Consider the following 17,361-nt stretch of genomic DNA (forward strand, 5'->3'; position numbering starts at 1 on the left):
TCTTAGTCTGGGAGAAATACAAGCTTCAGCGATAGCGACATACAGTAGATTCTAGTGCACGTTGTGATACATCTCTGGTCCTGATGAATGAGCACTTTTTGTATGTATGGATTAAAAAAAAAAATTGACAAAATTGTTGGGATCCATCATCATTGCATGCAAGTTTGCTGTATTTCGATTGCAGACGCTGTTAAAAAAAAAAAAAAAAAGAGTACGGAATAATGGCGCCCTCTGGTGGTCCTTAACGAGCGGTACTGAGAGTAGTGGTGGTCTCTGTCTGGTCTCGGGACTATAAATACGATGTAAAAAAAAAAAAAAAAGGGTGTCGTTTGCAGCGGTCGCGGTATTTTCTCGGTCCCACTTGGTTCGTCACCGTCCTGTGAGTCCGACCGTCCGAGCCGCTTCGTCGGGACTGAAGTTTTGAGCGCCGTGCAGGGTCCGGGCGAAACATGCCAAAAAGTAGCAGATGCGTTCACTGCTTCCAGTGGATTTTGGCGGTGTCGACTTTGTTCTGTTTGGGTTTTATCGCAGGTGAGTCACAAGAACACTTTTTTTTTGTTTGTTTGTTTTATGAAATGCTTTTGCTCAATTTCAAGCTATTTGAAGAAATGTATCTGTATAAGTGTCTCCTCACGTATACATTTCATAATTGCTGAACGCGTTTGTTTGTGTGTGTGTACTCTATCATATTTTAAGAAAATAGGAAAGAAAATTGGAAGAAGGGGGAAAAAAATAAAAACAACTCCCCGTCGGGGAATCGAACCCCGGTCTCCCGCGTGACAGGCGGGGATACTTACCACTATACTAACGAGGAGATGTCTGAACACGGGCACGGCGGTTTTAAAAAGAGTCGCCAATATGTGATTCATTTTTTTATTATTTTGGTGGTACTTAGCGTTGGGTCTTTGTCTCTCTTCTGCCCTCTAAAAATTTTGCTGTGCTCGACACCGCCATGTTAAAAAGATTTTTTCATGCATATTCGAATTTTGTTGTGTATGTAAGGATTTACTTTTTATTACTTTTTTATTATTTACACTCGGCGCTTTATTGGTCTTTGTGTCTCTCCTGAACGCTAAACAATTCTGCTGTGTTCGACTGATGAACTCTGATTTTCAATTAAAGGTCAGATAAAATATTGAGAAACCACAGCGGAAGCTTAAAAACTTCACTGTGACACATCAAAATTGCTCTGAAAAAAAAATGCTAATAATAAAAAACGTCGCAAATTCTCTATTCTGCTTGATCAGAGAGCCGAACAGGACAAAAATGGAATGTATGAACGTATGTAAAATGGAAGCCCAAATTAAGTCAATATACAATAATACAGAATATTATAACATTGTGGGCCCTGAATCGGTAATTTATGAAAATTAAACTTTTTGAATGTAGTTGGCTAAAAAAAAAATTGTTTTCCATGATATTTCAGGGTTTTTTTTTTTTTTTTTTTTTTTTTAAGGGGGCTGTGTGCCTAAGAAAACTGGGGATTTTCAAAATATCAAAATTTCTCAATTTGACCTTCAAAATAAGAGAAGGGACAAGCTAATTGCTGAATCACAAAGTACATATGATCCGCATTTCCCGACTGCCATCAAAGACAAATTGTGTACAGGAACAGGACAAAAATGGAATGTATGAAGGTATGTAAAATGGAAGCCCAAATTATGTAAATATAAACAAATTCTTGAAACCGTTGGCATTGTGGGGCCCTGAATCTGTAATTTAAACTTTTTAAATGTAATTGTATTTTTAAAAAAATTACTTTTTCATGATATTCAGTTTTGTTTTGTTTTTTGAAAGGGGCTGTGTGTATGTGTGTGTACGTAAGAAAACTGGGCATTTTCAAAATATCAAAACTTCTCGATTTGTCCTGCAAAATTAGAGGAGGGACAAGCTAATTCCTGAAGTACAAACTACGTATGAGCCGCATTTCCCCACTGCCATTAAAGACAAATTGTGTACACCGCAGGAACAGGACAAAAATGGAATGTATGAAGGTATGTAAAATGGAAGCCCAAATTATGTAAATCTAAACAAATTCTTGAAACCGCTGGCATTGTGGGGCCCGGAATCGGTAATTTATGAAAGTTAAACTTTTTGAATGTACTTGGCTACAAAAAAATAGTTTTCCATGATATTTCGGGGGGGTTGGTTTGTCCTTTTTTTTTTAAAGGGGGCTGTGTGCCTCAGAAAACTGGGCATTTTCAAAATATCAAAATTTCTCAATTTGACCTGAGGGACAGGCTAATTCCTGAAGCACATAATACGTCTAATCCGCATTTTCCGACCGCCATTACAGACATATTGTGTCCACCGCGCAGGTTGGTTTGCAAAACCCACTCACCCAAACGACGCGAGCGGTCCCTCCGGGCCGTACATGCGGGAGTTTCTGGATGAAATCCTCCCGAGTAAGATCGGAGAGCACCTGAGGTAAGAAGCCATGCGTGGATGTATCCGATATCACGCCGAGAGAAATATGATTAATGGCCTTCTCCGCCATCTCTTGAAGGAAATTTACACGGCTCCCCCACCTGTCCGGAACAGAGCAGAACCTGAAGTACGCGGAACAGGTTCGGAACGAGTGGCGGGAGTTTGGCCTGGACTCGGTGGAGATGGTGCCGTACGACGTCCTGCTGTCCTACCCCAACGTGTCGCGACCCAATTACATCGCAATCGTCGATGCGCAAGGCCGCGAGGTAACAACGTGCGTTCCTGCACTATATAGACACCCGGAGTACGTGTAAGAATGTGGACATCCGTCCATTTTCGTAGCTGCTTATCCTCACAAGGCTCACGGGGAATGCTGGAGCCTATCCCAGCTGTCAACGGGCAGGAGGCGGGTTACGCCCAGAACTGGTTGCCGGCCAATCGCAGGGCACACGGAGACAGACAACAGTCGTGCTCACAATCACACCTAGGGGCAATTTAGAGGGTCCGATTAATGAGAATGTGGTCATACAAGTAATATTTGGACACTGACAAAAAATATATGGTTTTGCATCTATATCCACTATTATAATGGCAAAATTATATAAACTCCGGGCGTCTTTGGGAAGAGAGATGTACTCACCTTAATACGTCCTTTGCTTAACCTTTGTGAAAATTGTCATCAGGTCAAGGAGAGATGAAGGTCGCTTCCTTTTGAACATAAAAAAAAAAAGACGCCACACTTTCATATTAATCTGTGATGTCATCACACAATATCGAATATTGCTAACGGTGTCCGTCATTTTCTGAAGAGGGACTGAAAAAAAAAGCGCTCATTAAATAATGCGATTTTGTCAAAGTATATTTATTCCGATCAGGTTGTCGTCAATGTTCTTAAAGCATCCAGATGGTCAATATTTATAATTTATATTACAGCCCTTTTTCCATTGCTAAAACCAAAAACAGGGCGCACTATTTGTAATATGCTAAATCGGGATAGGGCGCCACGGTGGCCTCACAGTTCTGAGATCCCGGGTTCAATCCCGACCCCACCTGTGTGGAGTTTGCATGTTCTCCCCCGTGCCTGCGTGGCTTTTCTACGGGTGGGCACTCCGGTTTCCTCCCACATCCCAAAAACACGCAACATTAATCGGACATGCTGTGTAATCAAATAAACTTCGACCTGGGCTTGCACCTTCTTGTTGTAAAAATAAAATTGCATAAATATGAATAGTGACACTCTAAATTGCCCCGAGGTGTGATTGTGAGTGCGGCCGTTTGTCTCCATGCGCCCTGCGATTGGCTGGCGACCAGTTCAGGGTCTACCCCGCCTCCTGCCCGTTGACAGCTGGGATAGGCTCCAGCACTCCCGTGACCCTCGTGAGGATAAGCACCTGGGAAAAATGGATGGAAAACGTGTTTTCATCTTCAAAAACAATTAATATCCATCCATTTTCCAAGCCACTTTTTGTTTTGAAGAATTTGACCCAAGGGGAGCATATACTGGGTGAGCAGTTCAGGGTGTACCCCGCCGCGTGCCCGTTGACAGCTGGGATAGGCTCCAGCATTCCCGTGACCCTCGTGAGGTTAAGCAGCCAAGAAAAACGATGGATGGGTAAAGCAGGATACTACATCCCATAATTCCCTCCGAATTTCGGGTGTCTCCATCCTTGGTGAGCATTTCAAACCAATGAAATGTGTAGAACTGCAGAAAGGTCCATTTCCATTCCGGCATGACCCGTTGAATGAGTTTGCTGGGGGAAAACCGAAAATGTTAGCCGGACCCTCTCGCTCATCCAGTTCAAAATCCAGTTTCCCCAGATCGAACATGCATCTCGTAGACTACTTATTCTGTTTTCTTTTTTTTTTTTTTTTTCCCCTCTTTCTTAAAGCAAAGTAACATCTTATTTGCGCTTTGTCACCGAGATCTTCAACACGTCCTTGGCCGAGCCCACTCCTGAGGGTTACGAAGACGTTCCCGACATCGTGCCGCCTTACAGCGCCTACTCCGCCAAGGGGCAACCCCAGGTCCATACACCCGGACGAGAACCAGAATTAACGCTGCCACGCCGATACGACATAAAGCGCGCAGTCAGTCACAAGTTCCACTCCACCCTTATTCTATCCAAGGGGGACTTGGTGTACGTCAACTACGGCCGCACCGAAGACTTTTTCCAGTTGGAGAGGCGGATGGGAATCAACGTGACCGGCAAGATTGTCATCGTCAGATACGGGAAGATATTCCGAGGCAATAAGGTCGCCAATCCGCGCTTCGTTCTGAAAGGAAAATTCCGGTGGTTTGGAGTAACGGTCTATCCGGTAGGTCGTGCGATATGCTCCGCGTCATTCCGTCCGAAGAACCATCTGAATATTCTACATTATTTATGGAAGTATTCCTCCGTCTTCCCGATCAACCGATGCTGCTATTTCTTCACCAGATGAGGATAAATCCGAGAAATCGGCGCTGGGCACGATGGCGTCCCGTGTAGTGGAGGGTTTGGAACGGCACGTAACGCGCCACATCCGCCCACGGAGGTCGTGTGACTCGCCAAAATGGGGGGCCGCACCTGAAAATTCGTAATTGTCGATAAAAATCTTCTCAAAACACTTAAATGAGAGAGGATTTAACATCACGTGGTCAAGATAGCGTACATATTACATGACCTGTTGGGTACATTGTTACGCAAAACCACCGGAATTTTCCTTTAAACGGGATAGGGAACGTTAAAAATGTGCAGTTTGAGCGTTGCCCCGTTGTTACGTAACAATGTCGCGAATTTGCATAAGAAATGCTTTTATAGTCTTTACGGAGGTCAACGTTTTTATTTTCACGCTCAAGTTCCACCCCCTGCTCGTTCTACTAACAAAACCGGGACTCGTTATTGGTCCGCCAGTAAAAGGTGCCGGATTAGCCGTCGCCCTTTATCATGAGGGAGACCCGCCCGCTCGAAACATTTATGGCAGGGGTGTCGAACTCTTTTATCGTGGACCACATTGTAGTTATGGTTTCTGTCAGAGGGCCATTATGACCATGAAAATCTTGAACTGACCCATCATATTTACGCATTAAAATTTTGCAACTAGTTTTGGAATCAGAACAAGGGTAGTGGCTTTTTCAACTATTGTTGACGTTTGCTAGCACAAAAATGCTTGAAATATCTCATTGTCATGTCATCATTTATGACATGACAATTTGAAATTTCGCTCCACATTTTGACAAAAATCATGGAAGTCGAAACACGTGATTGGCCTTCACGGGCCACGTAAAGTCAAGTGGCGGGCCGCATCTGGCCCCCGGGCCTTGAGCTCGACACCTGTGATTTATGGGACGTATAAAAAAAAAAAAAATAAAAAAAAAAAAAATTGGGAGATGTTTCATTATTCTCTGTCATCTACATCAGGTGAAGAATGCCATACGGGCAGGCGCAAAGGGACTTATTTTGTTCTCCGATCCAGCTGATTACTGTGCCGAAGGAGTCAAGGTAATTTGTCCAAACACTACAATTCAAGATAAATGCTACACAAAAAAACGTTGTCCAAAATTTCTATGTACAATAAACCCTCCAATTTGAACTAATATTATTAGTACATGTATTTTGGACATTAATTATGAATCAAAAATTGAAATTAAACAACAGTTTTGAAATCCACGCAATTTCTGGATATGTGCCAACTTTCACAGCCAGACACACGAAGAAACGCCCTTGGCCCCGCCCCGTGATGTGATGTCACCAGTGCTTAGCATTCCAGAACATTCTTTCTAGCGAGATCAAGATGCCAACAATGAGAAAATGCCCCAAATTTGTCGTTCTTTATCCTCCTGTGGGGTAATTTGATGATTATTATTATTATTAATTAATTACCGTAATTCCCGGCCCACAGAGCGCACCTGGTTACAAGCCTCACCGAGTACATTTGTAAAGGAAATACCATTTGGTACATACGTACGCCGCAGCTGTGTAAAAGTTGCAAGTGCCCACATCGAAACCCACATTGAAACACGAGAAATTTACAAAGAAAGACGGTACACAGAATGACTTTAACGCTAGCCTGGCGCTAGCACGGTGCTGACGCTAGCGCCACGCTAGCACTAACGCTAACAGGGCCGGTTAAAATAAAACTTACCAGTAAATATCACTGAGACACACCAGTAACACGGCAGCAACATGCCAGCACAGCGCTAACGCTAGCGCAGCACTGACAGAGCCGGTATAAGTCACTTCCTCGGCACATGCTGTATATTCCACAGGTCTCATTCTTACCTTTTCCGCTCGAGTGCCCCCTTACGGCCGTTAAAAAAAATGCACAAATTACCTGCATCACCGCATAAACTGCAGGGTTGAAAGCATGTGAAAAAAGTCGCGGCTTGTAGGCCATAAATTACGGTAATATAATTATTTTTTTGTTTGTAATTATTTTTCAAAAAAAAAAAAAAAAAAAAAAAAAAAAAAAATCGGCCACAAAATGCTAGATATGCTAATGCTAGTTGACGTTCTCTGTTCGGTGAAACCGTATCCACAAGCAACGGGGTCAGAACAGGAAGCACTGCAGACGTGGCAAAAGCTGATTGGCTGTCAGTTTCCCAGCCGGGGTCATTGGAATGCCTGAGCGAGAGAAAAATTTCGATTATAGTTACCAATTCAGAGATGTTTCTAGGTGAAATTTGTGGATAATTTTGGCTTGTGTATAACCAGTTGGGTCTGTGGTGAGCTTGTCCAACCATTAAGTGAAAAATTGCACCAGCAGCTAAATCTTTTGTTAGCTGAGCGAACCATTCACTTCCTGAATCGTGATCCTAAAAAAATTGGACGAATTTAATCACAACGCCCCGACACCTGGTTTGTAGGCAAAAATCCGTCATTTCCAAGCAGCTGAAGAGAAACACCACCATGTCAAAGACAAAAGGTAAACTAACTGCAGGTAATAACGTGATCAGGTTTAGCTCCTGATATACTTTAAAGGGCAGAAAAAATCTTGATGTGGTGTCGGGGATACATTCATGTTTGGCGCTTTGTCCGCTGTAGGCGCTCTAGACTAACTGCTTTTCTCAACAAACTCTGGGAAGCTTGAAAACAAGTAGTCGATCCGCTGATTGCAACGTCCGAGCCCCTCCGTTGTCGTCGTGGAAACAAAAAGCCAGACTCTCAGTGGGCGCGGTTGAGAAATCCCTTCAAAACAAGCTAATTTTAAAAAGAGAGTGAAAATGTGCTATAATTCTTGACCCTTATGGTATTGGAACAAAAGCACGCCACAGATGTGCGAAAAGAAGACCGGAATCTGTTTTGAAAATTGAACAAAATATCATACAATGTCTCCTTCGAATGATGCGCATGAACTTATTGGACTACGACTGTCATTGGGACGTGCAGCCATACCCCGAAGGCTGGAACCTTCCGGGTGGTGGAGCTCAGAGAGGAAATGTCATGAACCTGAACGGCGCAGGAGACTCTCTCACGCCTGGCTACCCGGCTAAAGGTCTGTGCACAGATTTGGGATCAGATGGGACAGTACTGAGTCTGCTAACTGATCAAAAGAGGGTTATGTTATACTGCATACTTATCGAGGATGCTAATAGCAAACTTCAAATGTACTGGATTCGAAGACCTTAACCACAGTAAAGTACTTGTAACGTGTGATCTCGTAGAATACACCTACAGATCCCGTCCTGAGGATGGAGTGGGTCTTCCCAGCATCCCTGTGCATCCCATTGGCTACCACGATGCGTTTCACTTCCTCAAGTACGCCGTTTTACCCGTTTGGCTTCGCGTCGATCACGCGTATGAATTAACCGTCAGCTGTTACGGTGACTCCTTCCACAGGAACATGGGAGGACAAATTCCCCCGAACAACTGGAAAGGAGCTTTAAACGTGTCCTACAGGATCGGTCCGGGTTTTACGGATGACTTCAAGAACCAGTGAGTGTTTCAGTGACTATGGTTTGTGTCCTGCTTTCCCCCCAGGGACTGCCCTGCAGTCTCGGTCCGCCACCCAACTCTCCATGTGTTTGTCTTTGGGGGGGGGTTGTTGCTGTTTTTGGTTTGGCTTCTGGTTAATGAGCAAGTGGCAAGTCGCCAAACGGTGCACAATGGAGGGCTTGTGTCTCTCGTTCGAGAGAAACATACACTCCCACGTGATCGTTGGAGCCATAGCAACAAAGAAAGTATCAAGTGAGTTTCGCCCTCCCTGGCTGCTAAAATGTTCTTCTTCTTGTAAACGCGACTGTTCTAGGTTTGTCCGCATGAACATCCACACCAACAATCAGGTGACCAGGATCTACAACGTCATTGGAAGGATAAGAGGAGCGCTAGAACCAGGTACAGTTATACGACCATGCGGTCCTGCAATCTGGATGATTTCTCGAGAACTTTACAACTTGCGTATTAAAAAATAAATGTTCTGAAAAATGTTTGCTCCAAAACACATGGAAACATCCTTGGATTTATTATAACACATCCAACACACACACACACTCATCCTGATTTATTTCAGATTTTTAATAGCTATCTGGGTACATCTGAAGATTCACCTGTAATACATTGAGATTATTAAAAATGCACGAATTTTTTTTTTCAAGCTTCTATTTAGACTCATTGGATTTGCGGTGGCCCTTAGCGGGTAAAAAAAAAAATCATATTTAGTCATGTAAAGTCACGTTCTCTCGTGTGTAATTGGGGACCTCCAAATCTAGATTCAGTCATAAGCACAGTATTCGGATTAAACTACATTTATTGTTTTTTTTTTCATGCAGAATAAAAAAGTATCTGCTAGTTCTTCAAAGTATGAGTGCACGCCACGAATGGGCAACTTCGCACCGCATTCGCTTCATCGGGCATTTTCAAATTTAAAATGTGCTTTTGCTTTTTCACGGGTTTCAATATTACCGCCAAGTCTCAGGGAAAACTCGTTTTACCTGATTTGAAGTCAGTCTGCGCTGTTCGGTGAGCTTCGGGGTGTGTCAGACGTCTGGATGTGACAGAATGTGTGCATGAAAGCCAAACTATGAAGAAAGATCATATTAAAAACCCATCCATTTTAAATAAACTAATTTCCGGCCTACAGAGCACACCTGATTATAAGCCTCACACAGTACATTTTTAAAGGAAATACCAATTGGTACATAAATAGGCCGCAGCTGTCTAAAAGCCGCACGTTGAAATAAAAGAGATTTACAAAGAAAGATGGTACACAGAAAGAGTTTTCAAAGTTTTAATACCTTAGCTTAGCTTAACATAGCAACAAAACGGTAGCAAATCACTGAGACGAGGTGGTAACACAGCTAGCGCGGCGCTAACAGTGTTGGTTTAAAAAAAAAAAAAAAAAAAAAACATACCGGTAAAAATCACTGACACGCGGCGGTAAGACAGGAGCAAAACGCTAGCACAGCGGTAACATTAGCGCAGTGGTAACAGGGCCGGTCAAAAAAAAAAAAAACCCCAAAAAATTATACAGGTAAAAGTCACTTCCTCGTCACATATTTTCCACCGATCTCACTCTTACTTTTTCCGCTTGGGTGCTCCCTTGTGGCTGTTCGAAAAAAAATGCACAAATTAGCCGGATCAGCGCATAAACCGGCAGGTTTGAAAGCGTGTGAAAAAAGTCGCGGCTTATAGGTCGGAAATTACGGTATGTTATTTCTAGTTGTTATGACGGTGACTTGTGTTGGATTAGACAGGTACGTGATTCTGGGAGGACACCGGGACGCCTGGGTTTTTGGAGGAATAGATCCCATGTCGGGAGCTGCTTTGGTCCATGAAATTGTCCGTAGCGCTGGCCGGCTTCTCAGGAAAGGTAAATACTGTACTGCTGCCTTCGGACTAGAGTGAAAAATTGTGGCAGCAATCAGTCACCGCGAAAATGGCGGGTCTCTCTGTGCAGGCTGGAGGCCGAGAAGAACGATAATATTTGCCAGCTGGGATGCAGAGGAATTTGGACTGCTGGGCTCAACAGAATGGGCAGAGGTACAATTTAGGAGTGGTATTTCCAACGAGTACTGGTACCACTGTGTGATTCCTCCCTCACAACATCCATCAACCTTTTCTTTGGTCTTCCTCTCGCTCTCTTCCCTGGTAGCTCCATCCGTACCGTTCTCCTCCCGATTTACTCACTCTTTCGCCTCTGAACATGTCCAAACCATCCAAGCCTGCTCTCTCCAACCTCGTCTCCAAAACATCCAACTTTGGGTGTCCCTCTAATGAGCTCATTTCTTATCCTATCCAACCTGCTCACTCTGAGGGAGAACCTCAACATCTTCATTTCTGCCACCTCCAGTTCTGCTTCCTGTTGTTTCTTCAGTGGCACCGTCTCTAATCCGTACATCATCACCAGTTTTATAGACTTTGCCCTTCATCCAAGCGGAGACTCTTCTGTCACACAGAACACCAGACACCTTCCGTCAGCTGTTCCACCTCGCTCGGACCACTTTCTTCACTTCCTTACCACACTCACCATCGATCTGTATTGTTGACCCCAAGTATTTGAAGTCGTCCACCCTCGCTATCTCTTCTCCCTGGAGTTTCACACTTCCCCCACCGCCCCTCTCATTCATGGGTCAAATTCCTCAGAACGTGAGACTACCATAGCTATGCAAATGATACACACACGCAGTTATATTTAGCAGTGCCTCCAGATGACTACAGTTCAATTGTGGTGTTGTGCCGCTGTCTGAAGCAAATACTGGATGAGCCAAAATGTTCTTCAAATAAACCACAACAAAACTCAGATGCAGTACCTGTTTTTGGCAATAAAGAAAAGGGAATTGCTCTTAGTGAATACGGAGACTCACTATCTTGAAAAACCAAAGACCAAGTCCAAAACCATGGTGTTCTGATAGATTCAGAGTGAAGATTTTTATGTCAATCAGACCAGAAGAAGCTCATCCATGTTTTTATCGAGACTATTGTAATGGTCTTCTGACTGGATAAAACAACTGCAGGGAATTCAGAATGGTTCTGACCCGATCAAAGAGGTCAGAGCATATAACTCCAATTTTAAAGTCTCTCCACTGCATTCCAGTCAGCTTTAGAAACTCTGCCACTAGTCTATGAATCACTAAATGTTTTAGGTCTTGAATACACAAACGAAACATTTATGTCATGTGAACCTAAACTGGCGGAACTTTACTCCTTGGTGGAAAGTGCTAAGATAGACAAACATGAGAGCACGTGTACACGTGCAAATGTTCACGCCGCATTCTTTAACAGGACAATGCCAAAGTGCTTCAGGAAAGAGCAGTGGCCTACATCAATGCAGACTCTGGCATAGAGGGTGAGTACTGTACTACAAATATTCAAGACTAAATAGGAGGTGGAACATTGGTTTTTTTTTCTCCCCACCAACAAACAAGAGTACCGAAATAAAGAGACTGAAATAAGGTCTTGGGGGTGATCATTCTCATAAAAGTACAATAAGAACTAGTAAAAGAAGACATACAGGAAGTGTGGGGCAGCAATATAATATAATATATATATATATATATATATATATATATTGGTTTTTTTTTTTTGCTTGACCTCACACTTGCACCTCAAGTGACCAAACCAAGCCCAAAAGTCGAATGTTAAAACACTTTCAAAGTTCGGACAGACACTAATGACACTTACCGTAATTCCCGTCCTACAGAGCGCACCTGGTTATAAGCCTCACGTAGTATATTTGTAAAGGAAATACCATTTGGTCCATACGTAAGCTGCATCTGTGTAAAAGCCGCAAGTGCCGACATTGAAACAGACATTGAAACATGAGATATTTACAAAGAGAGACGGTACACTGAGTGTAACAGTAGTTCTGCTACGCTAACGCTAGCGCTAACACATTGAAACACGAGATATTTACAAGGACAGACGGTTTAACGCTAACGCCGCTGTCCTAACAGGGCCGACTAAAAAAAAAAAAAAAAAGAAAAAAAACATACTGGTAAAAATCACTGAGACTTGGCAGTAACACGCTAGCTTAAATCTACTACTCTTACCTGTTGCGCTCAAGTGCCCACTTGCGGCCGTTAGAAAAAAATGCACAAATTAGCCGCATCACCCCATAAACCGCAGGGTTGAAAGCGTGTGACAAAAGTCGCGGCTTATAGGACGGAAATTACAGTACGTCTTTTAAGAAGATCAAGTCACTGTGAGGATTTGTAAAAAAAAACAAAATCCCTATTTTCAATAAAGCGCAAGTGACTATCAAGGACTGTAACAAGATATTGGAAAATGTAGAGAAAGATAAACGTGGACGTACAGTACTTACATGACAGCTACGTCTTTTAAGACAGCTTGTATTTGTCTTTTCAAGGTATGTACACGCTCAGGGTTGACTGCACACCATCTCTGCACACCCTCGTGTATGACCTCACAAAACAGGTAAACGTAAACACACAAAACGCAACCGGATTGATGCTCTGTATTTGTTTGGTTAAGGGCGCGTTCTGTTTTTTTGGGGTTTTTTTTTTTGTACGTGTGCTGCAGCTCGCCAGTCCAGAGAAAGAAGAGGAAGGACTGTCTTTGTATGAAAGTTGGCATAAGAGAGACAACTGGACAAATGACCGCGATGCGCCCAGGCAGGTTGCGGAAAACTCCCCAACGCATCGACAAGGAAACACGACGGCTCGCATGTTCCAATGATGTTTTGCAGGATCAGAAAACTGGGCTCGGGAAGTGATTTTGAGGCTTATTTTGTCCGTCTGGGAATTGCAGCGGGCAGAGCAAGATACACCAAGAACTGGGTAATGTCATTACTATGCTGGAGTTCCTGCGTACATGCAGTATTTGTGGTATAAAACTATGCATTTAAATTTCATGCTTAGGTGGAAAATACGGCATTTGTACTCAAGAGGCGGCACGGTGGCTCAGCTGGTAAAGCGTTGGCCTCACACTTCTGAGGTCCCTGGTTCTGTCCTGGACCCGCCTGTGTGGCGTTTGCTTGTTCCCCCCTTGCCTGCGTGGGTTATCTCCCACATTCCAAAAACATGGAACATTAATTGGAGACTCTAAATTGCCCCAAGGTGTGATTGTGAGTGCGGGTGTTGGGATATGCTCCAGCACTCCCCGCGATCCTCGTGAGGATAAGCGACAAAGAAAAGGGATGGATGGATGGATTTTCAGAAAGAAAGGGGGGGGGGGTCGTCGTCAGATGATCTGACTGAAGTGCGCGGGGATTCTGGGGAGGATTTTTGTAACCTGAATCTTTCGTTTACGAGTCGAGACTTTCGTAAGACTTTGGTCTTTTTCTACCATTTTTTTTTTTTTATCCATCACAGAGTGCATGGTGAACTCCTCATCTTATGTCAAATATGTGAAGCATCGGTGTTGTGAGCATGGTGACCTAGTGGTTAGCCACATGCCTTTCTCCCAATTGTGAAGCTCAGAGTTTGAATTTCGGCTCGTACGCCTCCAATGAAATTCAACGGTCGTTGCTCGGCTACGGCCGGCGGATAGTCCAGTAAGTGTAGGGCTAAGGTTGAAAGTGTCCCGTTTATTTGTGCTGGTGTAGAAAACCGAGGGATACAGCAGTTATCCGGTCTATCACACCGTGTACGAAACCTTCGAAGTTGTGGAGCGGTTTTACGACCCTTCCTTCGCGCGGCTTCGGACTGTGGCTCAAGTAAGAGGCGGCCTGGTCTTCCTCCTGGCGGATTCCCAGATCATCCCTCTCGATGCCAACCAGTACGCCATCGCCCTCGACAAGTACGCGCGCAGCATCGCGGCGATGGCACAAACGCACCCGCAGGAGATGAAGACGTATGAGGTGTCATTTGGTAAGTCACAACCAAAAAACATTGCTTGCATCGTATGTCACTCATAATCTTCTTTCCTCTTTGCAGACTCCATGTTTTCCGCTGTCGAGAACTTCACCGTTGCAGCAAAGGAGTTTCACGAGCGACTGCAAGCCGTAAACAGAGCAGAGTAAGAACACGTTTTTTTTTTTTTTTTAAACTTTTCATAACACAAAATGTCAGCGACTACTGGGGTCGACATTACCGAGTAATTAAGACCATTTAAGTATGAGGTGGGCTGACACAATTTGCATTTAGAATTAGAGTCTGCGTTTTTATGTGTTAGTCCAATCCAGGTACGCGCAATGAACGACCAGCTCATGTATCTGGAGAGAGCCTTTATAGATCCACTGGGCTTACCTGGAAGACCATTCTACAGGTATTACACACAAACTGAACTGTTGCGCCACTTAGTTGTGGAACTCGTTTGTAATGTAACAAGAGGCTGGATCAACTGTTGAGGGGTAGACACAACGGACCTTTCCGGTGGTGATCTTAAGCTCCGCCCCCTTAGCCATGTCCCACAACCTTACAAAACGGCGATTGAACCGAACACGTTTGAAGTGGATTCTCTATCGCGTATTGCAGATAATATTGGGGTATGTTTTTTTGCCAAATGCATCAGACTTATCCAAGAGAGTTCTACAGAGAGGTCTGAACTATTTTAAGCAAAGATATGTACACGGAATTAAGATATTGGACGGAGCAAGAAGCAATGTCAGAGTTACACCGAAACGTTGACGATCGATGCAAAAAAAGTTTGATGCCTCGCAAACTTCATATTGAAATCCAACAGGATAAAATAGTGGAACCGTACTGCGCGTGTAAAGCAGGATGAGTACTTTTTACTTGGAACGATCACGAGTAATATCATTCTAATCTTTAGAACTGAGTGGGTGAATTGATAATCGAACCCAGTGATACAAATAGACAAATACATATACATATATTTCAAATGCATGATAACGTGCATTTATGTTTCACTAACCCGACTCTTCGGCATAAAACATGACACACTTCATTCGGCAGGTCAGTGATACGCTAACAAAGTTTTTCTCCTCCAATGTATAAAGCACTGATAATATTTCAATCAAACTCAGAGCAGATACTTCTCCCTCACTTACCTTCAAACACACAGCCTTGTGTTTGTCGTTATTGTCCACATTTAGCTGTACGTGCCCTCTTCCCTAAGCCTTAATCCATCGTAGACACTTGGCCAACTGCCGTTTTAGGGTTTGGAAAATGTATCAAGCGGACCTCTTGTAACTTTCATCAGAATCGCATGTTCCCCAAGCGCATCTGAGGACCATTTTCTTCGTAACATTAACTTTTCCAAGCGCACGCTACTGGCAACCGGCATTGCTTGTGGGACAATACGGCAAGAGGAGCGTGTCAAGCCAGAGGTTAAGACAATGCGACTATCTGACTGGCTTAAAAACAAAGATCAACATTGTCAGATGACTTAACTGCATTCGGGAAAACGTTTTATTTGATATTGGTATCGCTGCCGTTTGGTGCAAACCTTTTTGTACTGAGAGGAAAACAAGGTGTCTATTTGGGGAAAGAACAACCCAGCAATTGACCCCTCCGTACAGGGCACTTAACCACGCCTCCTGAAGTGACGTCACGCCACGTGCGCTCACGTAAGACAAACAGTAAAAATGGCAAATACAATACAATACATTCTGAACTGAGACAGACTCCATGCTTCTCATTTCATTCAAATCAAAGATATATTATAGATTCTAAATACAATACATTCTTAACTGAGAGAGACAGTCAATCATTCACACGTAGCAATGTTATGCTAGCGGAGAACGTCTCATTCATTTATACGAGACGTGGATTAAAAATCAAATTTAGGGCATATCTTCGTGCAAACACAGTCTGGTTAAGCTTCTGGCCGCGAGCCAGCAAGAAAGCGACACGTTTGTGCAGTCCGATCATCGCTAAATATCGCTCAACAAAGAATAAGTGTGTCAATCGTTCACACGCAGCCGTGTTATGCTAGCGAAGAACTTCGAATTCATTTATACGAGACATGTATTGAAAATCAAATATAGGGCATACCTTGGTGAAAACATATGTGTTCCGGTTGATATTAGATGGATTTAGTTGATGATGCGGTCTTCCACAAAGTTTGATCCATCGAAGGCATTTTTCGTACCGGGTCTTCGGTTTTGCAAAGGGTACGAATCGAAGTCCACCAACTCGCCTTTCAGGATACCCGTCGTCACTATTACAAAGTCCGTGACTACACCGCTTAACCATATTTTTTGTTAAATAACCCAAATACGCGATAAAACGCTAACTAAACCTATACTGGACCATGCAATGTTTTCTGAGAAAATGGCGGGAGCAAAAACGGGCTTTGGTTTATGCAGATCTCTGGCCTCTGATTGGTCAGTGACGCGGATTGCGCAATATCCACAGAGGGGTCAATTAACTGACAGCATTAAAAATGCTGCAACTATTCAAGAAAATTCATTACTACGTTAAAAGCACAATACTGCTTGACCATCATATATTAATGTTCCACTGTCAAATAAGTATACAATCGCATATTTAACAAAAAAAACTGATTCGCGCAGTGAAATATTGACTTTGTGTAATAATTCTCAGTGACTGTATATATTTGCCTTCATATGAAGAATATTCCCACCTGTTTTCCAGACATGTGATATTTGCTCCGAGCAGCCACAATAAATACGCCGGCGAGTCTTTCCCCGGCGTCTACGACGCATTATTTGACGTCGAGCACTCGGCGAACCAAGACAAGGCCTGGAATGAAGTCAAGCGACAAATCAGCATCGCGGCGTTCACCGTCCACGCCGCCGCCGCCACGCTCGCGCCGCCCGCGTGACACACCGCTTTGTAGCAAGGGATGAAACGAGCAGTTACCGTGTTTCTGAAATTCAAAAGGGAAATGTTGTCAATCGTAGCCATTTGTCAATTCATTTTTTGATGTTATGGTCATATCCATTTATCTAATTACTTACCGTACTGCATATCACAAGCAAACTCACAGGGAAGCTAACGTCATTTGTCATAGTGATTCTTTCTCCGTGGAAGCTTTACATCCGGAGTCGGGCCGGTGTATAAATTCACATTGACTAAGTGAATGAGAATTTTTAACAATAATGTGGTTTATGTCAATATTTTCCAATGCAAGG

The 17,361-nt window shown here is 43.5% G+C and overlaps 1 protein-coding gene and 1 non-coding gene across 4 annotated transcripts; one reads left to right on the top strand and one right to left on the bottom strand.

Annotated features, from left to right (window-relative positions):
- On the top strand, positions 1-17,269 carry naalad2 (N-acetylated alpha-linked acidic dipeptidase 2). 3 transcript variants are annotated; one of them, XM_061828503.1, is made up of 20 exons: positions 1-531; positions 2,297-2,427; positions 2,507-2,693; positions 4,351-4,452; positions 4,555-4,680; positions 5,826-5,906; positions 7,794-7,899; positions 8,069-8,162; positions 8,244-8,339; positions 8,653-8,738; positions 10,093-10,212; positions 10,300-10,382; positions 11,625-11,688; positions 12,709-12,776; positions 12,882-12,973; positions 13,048-13,138; positions 13,906-14,170; positions 14,237-14,318; positions 14,475-14,567; positions 16,862-17,269. In XM_061828503.1, the coding sequence occupies exons 2-20, from the start codon at positions 2,375-2,377 to the stop codon at positions 17,049-17,051; spliced, it is 2,079 nt and encodes a 692-aa protein (XP_061684487.1). In that variant the 5' UTR covers positions 1-531; positions 2,297-2,374; the 3' UTR covers positions 17,052-17,269. The 3 variants fall into 3 exon arrangements, with proteins under 3 accessions (XP_061684487.1, XP_061684485.1, XP_061684486.1); XM_061828501.1 differs by having other exon boundaries at positions 2,319-2,427; XM_061828502.1 differs by lacking the exon at positions 1-531 and adding an exon at positions 1,462-1,637 and having other exon boundaries at positions 2,319-2,427.
- trnad-guc (transfer RNA aspartic acid (anticodon GUC)) lies at positions 743-814 on the bottom strand. The gene has a single exon. It is a non-coding gene; the product is annotated as a tRNA-Asp (tRNA).
- Positions 17,270-17,361: the final 92 nt, after the last annotated feature.

This window comes from Syngnathoides biaculeatus, chromosome 8, assembly GCF_019802595.1.
Source record: "Syngnathoides biaculeatus isolate LvHL_M chromosome 8, ASM1980259v1, whole genome shotgun sequence".
Lineage (NCBI taxonomy): Eukaryota > Metazoa > Chordata > Actinopteri > Syngnathiformes > Syngnathidae > Syngnathoides > Syngnathoides biaculeatus.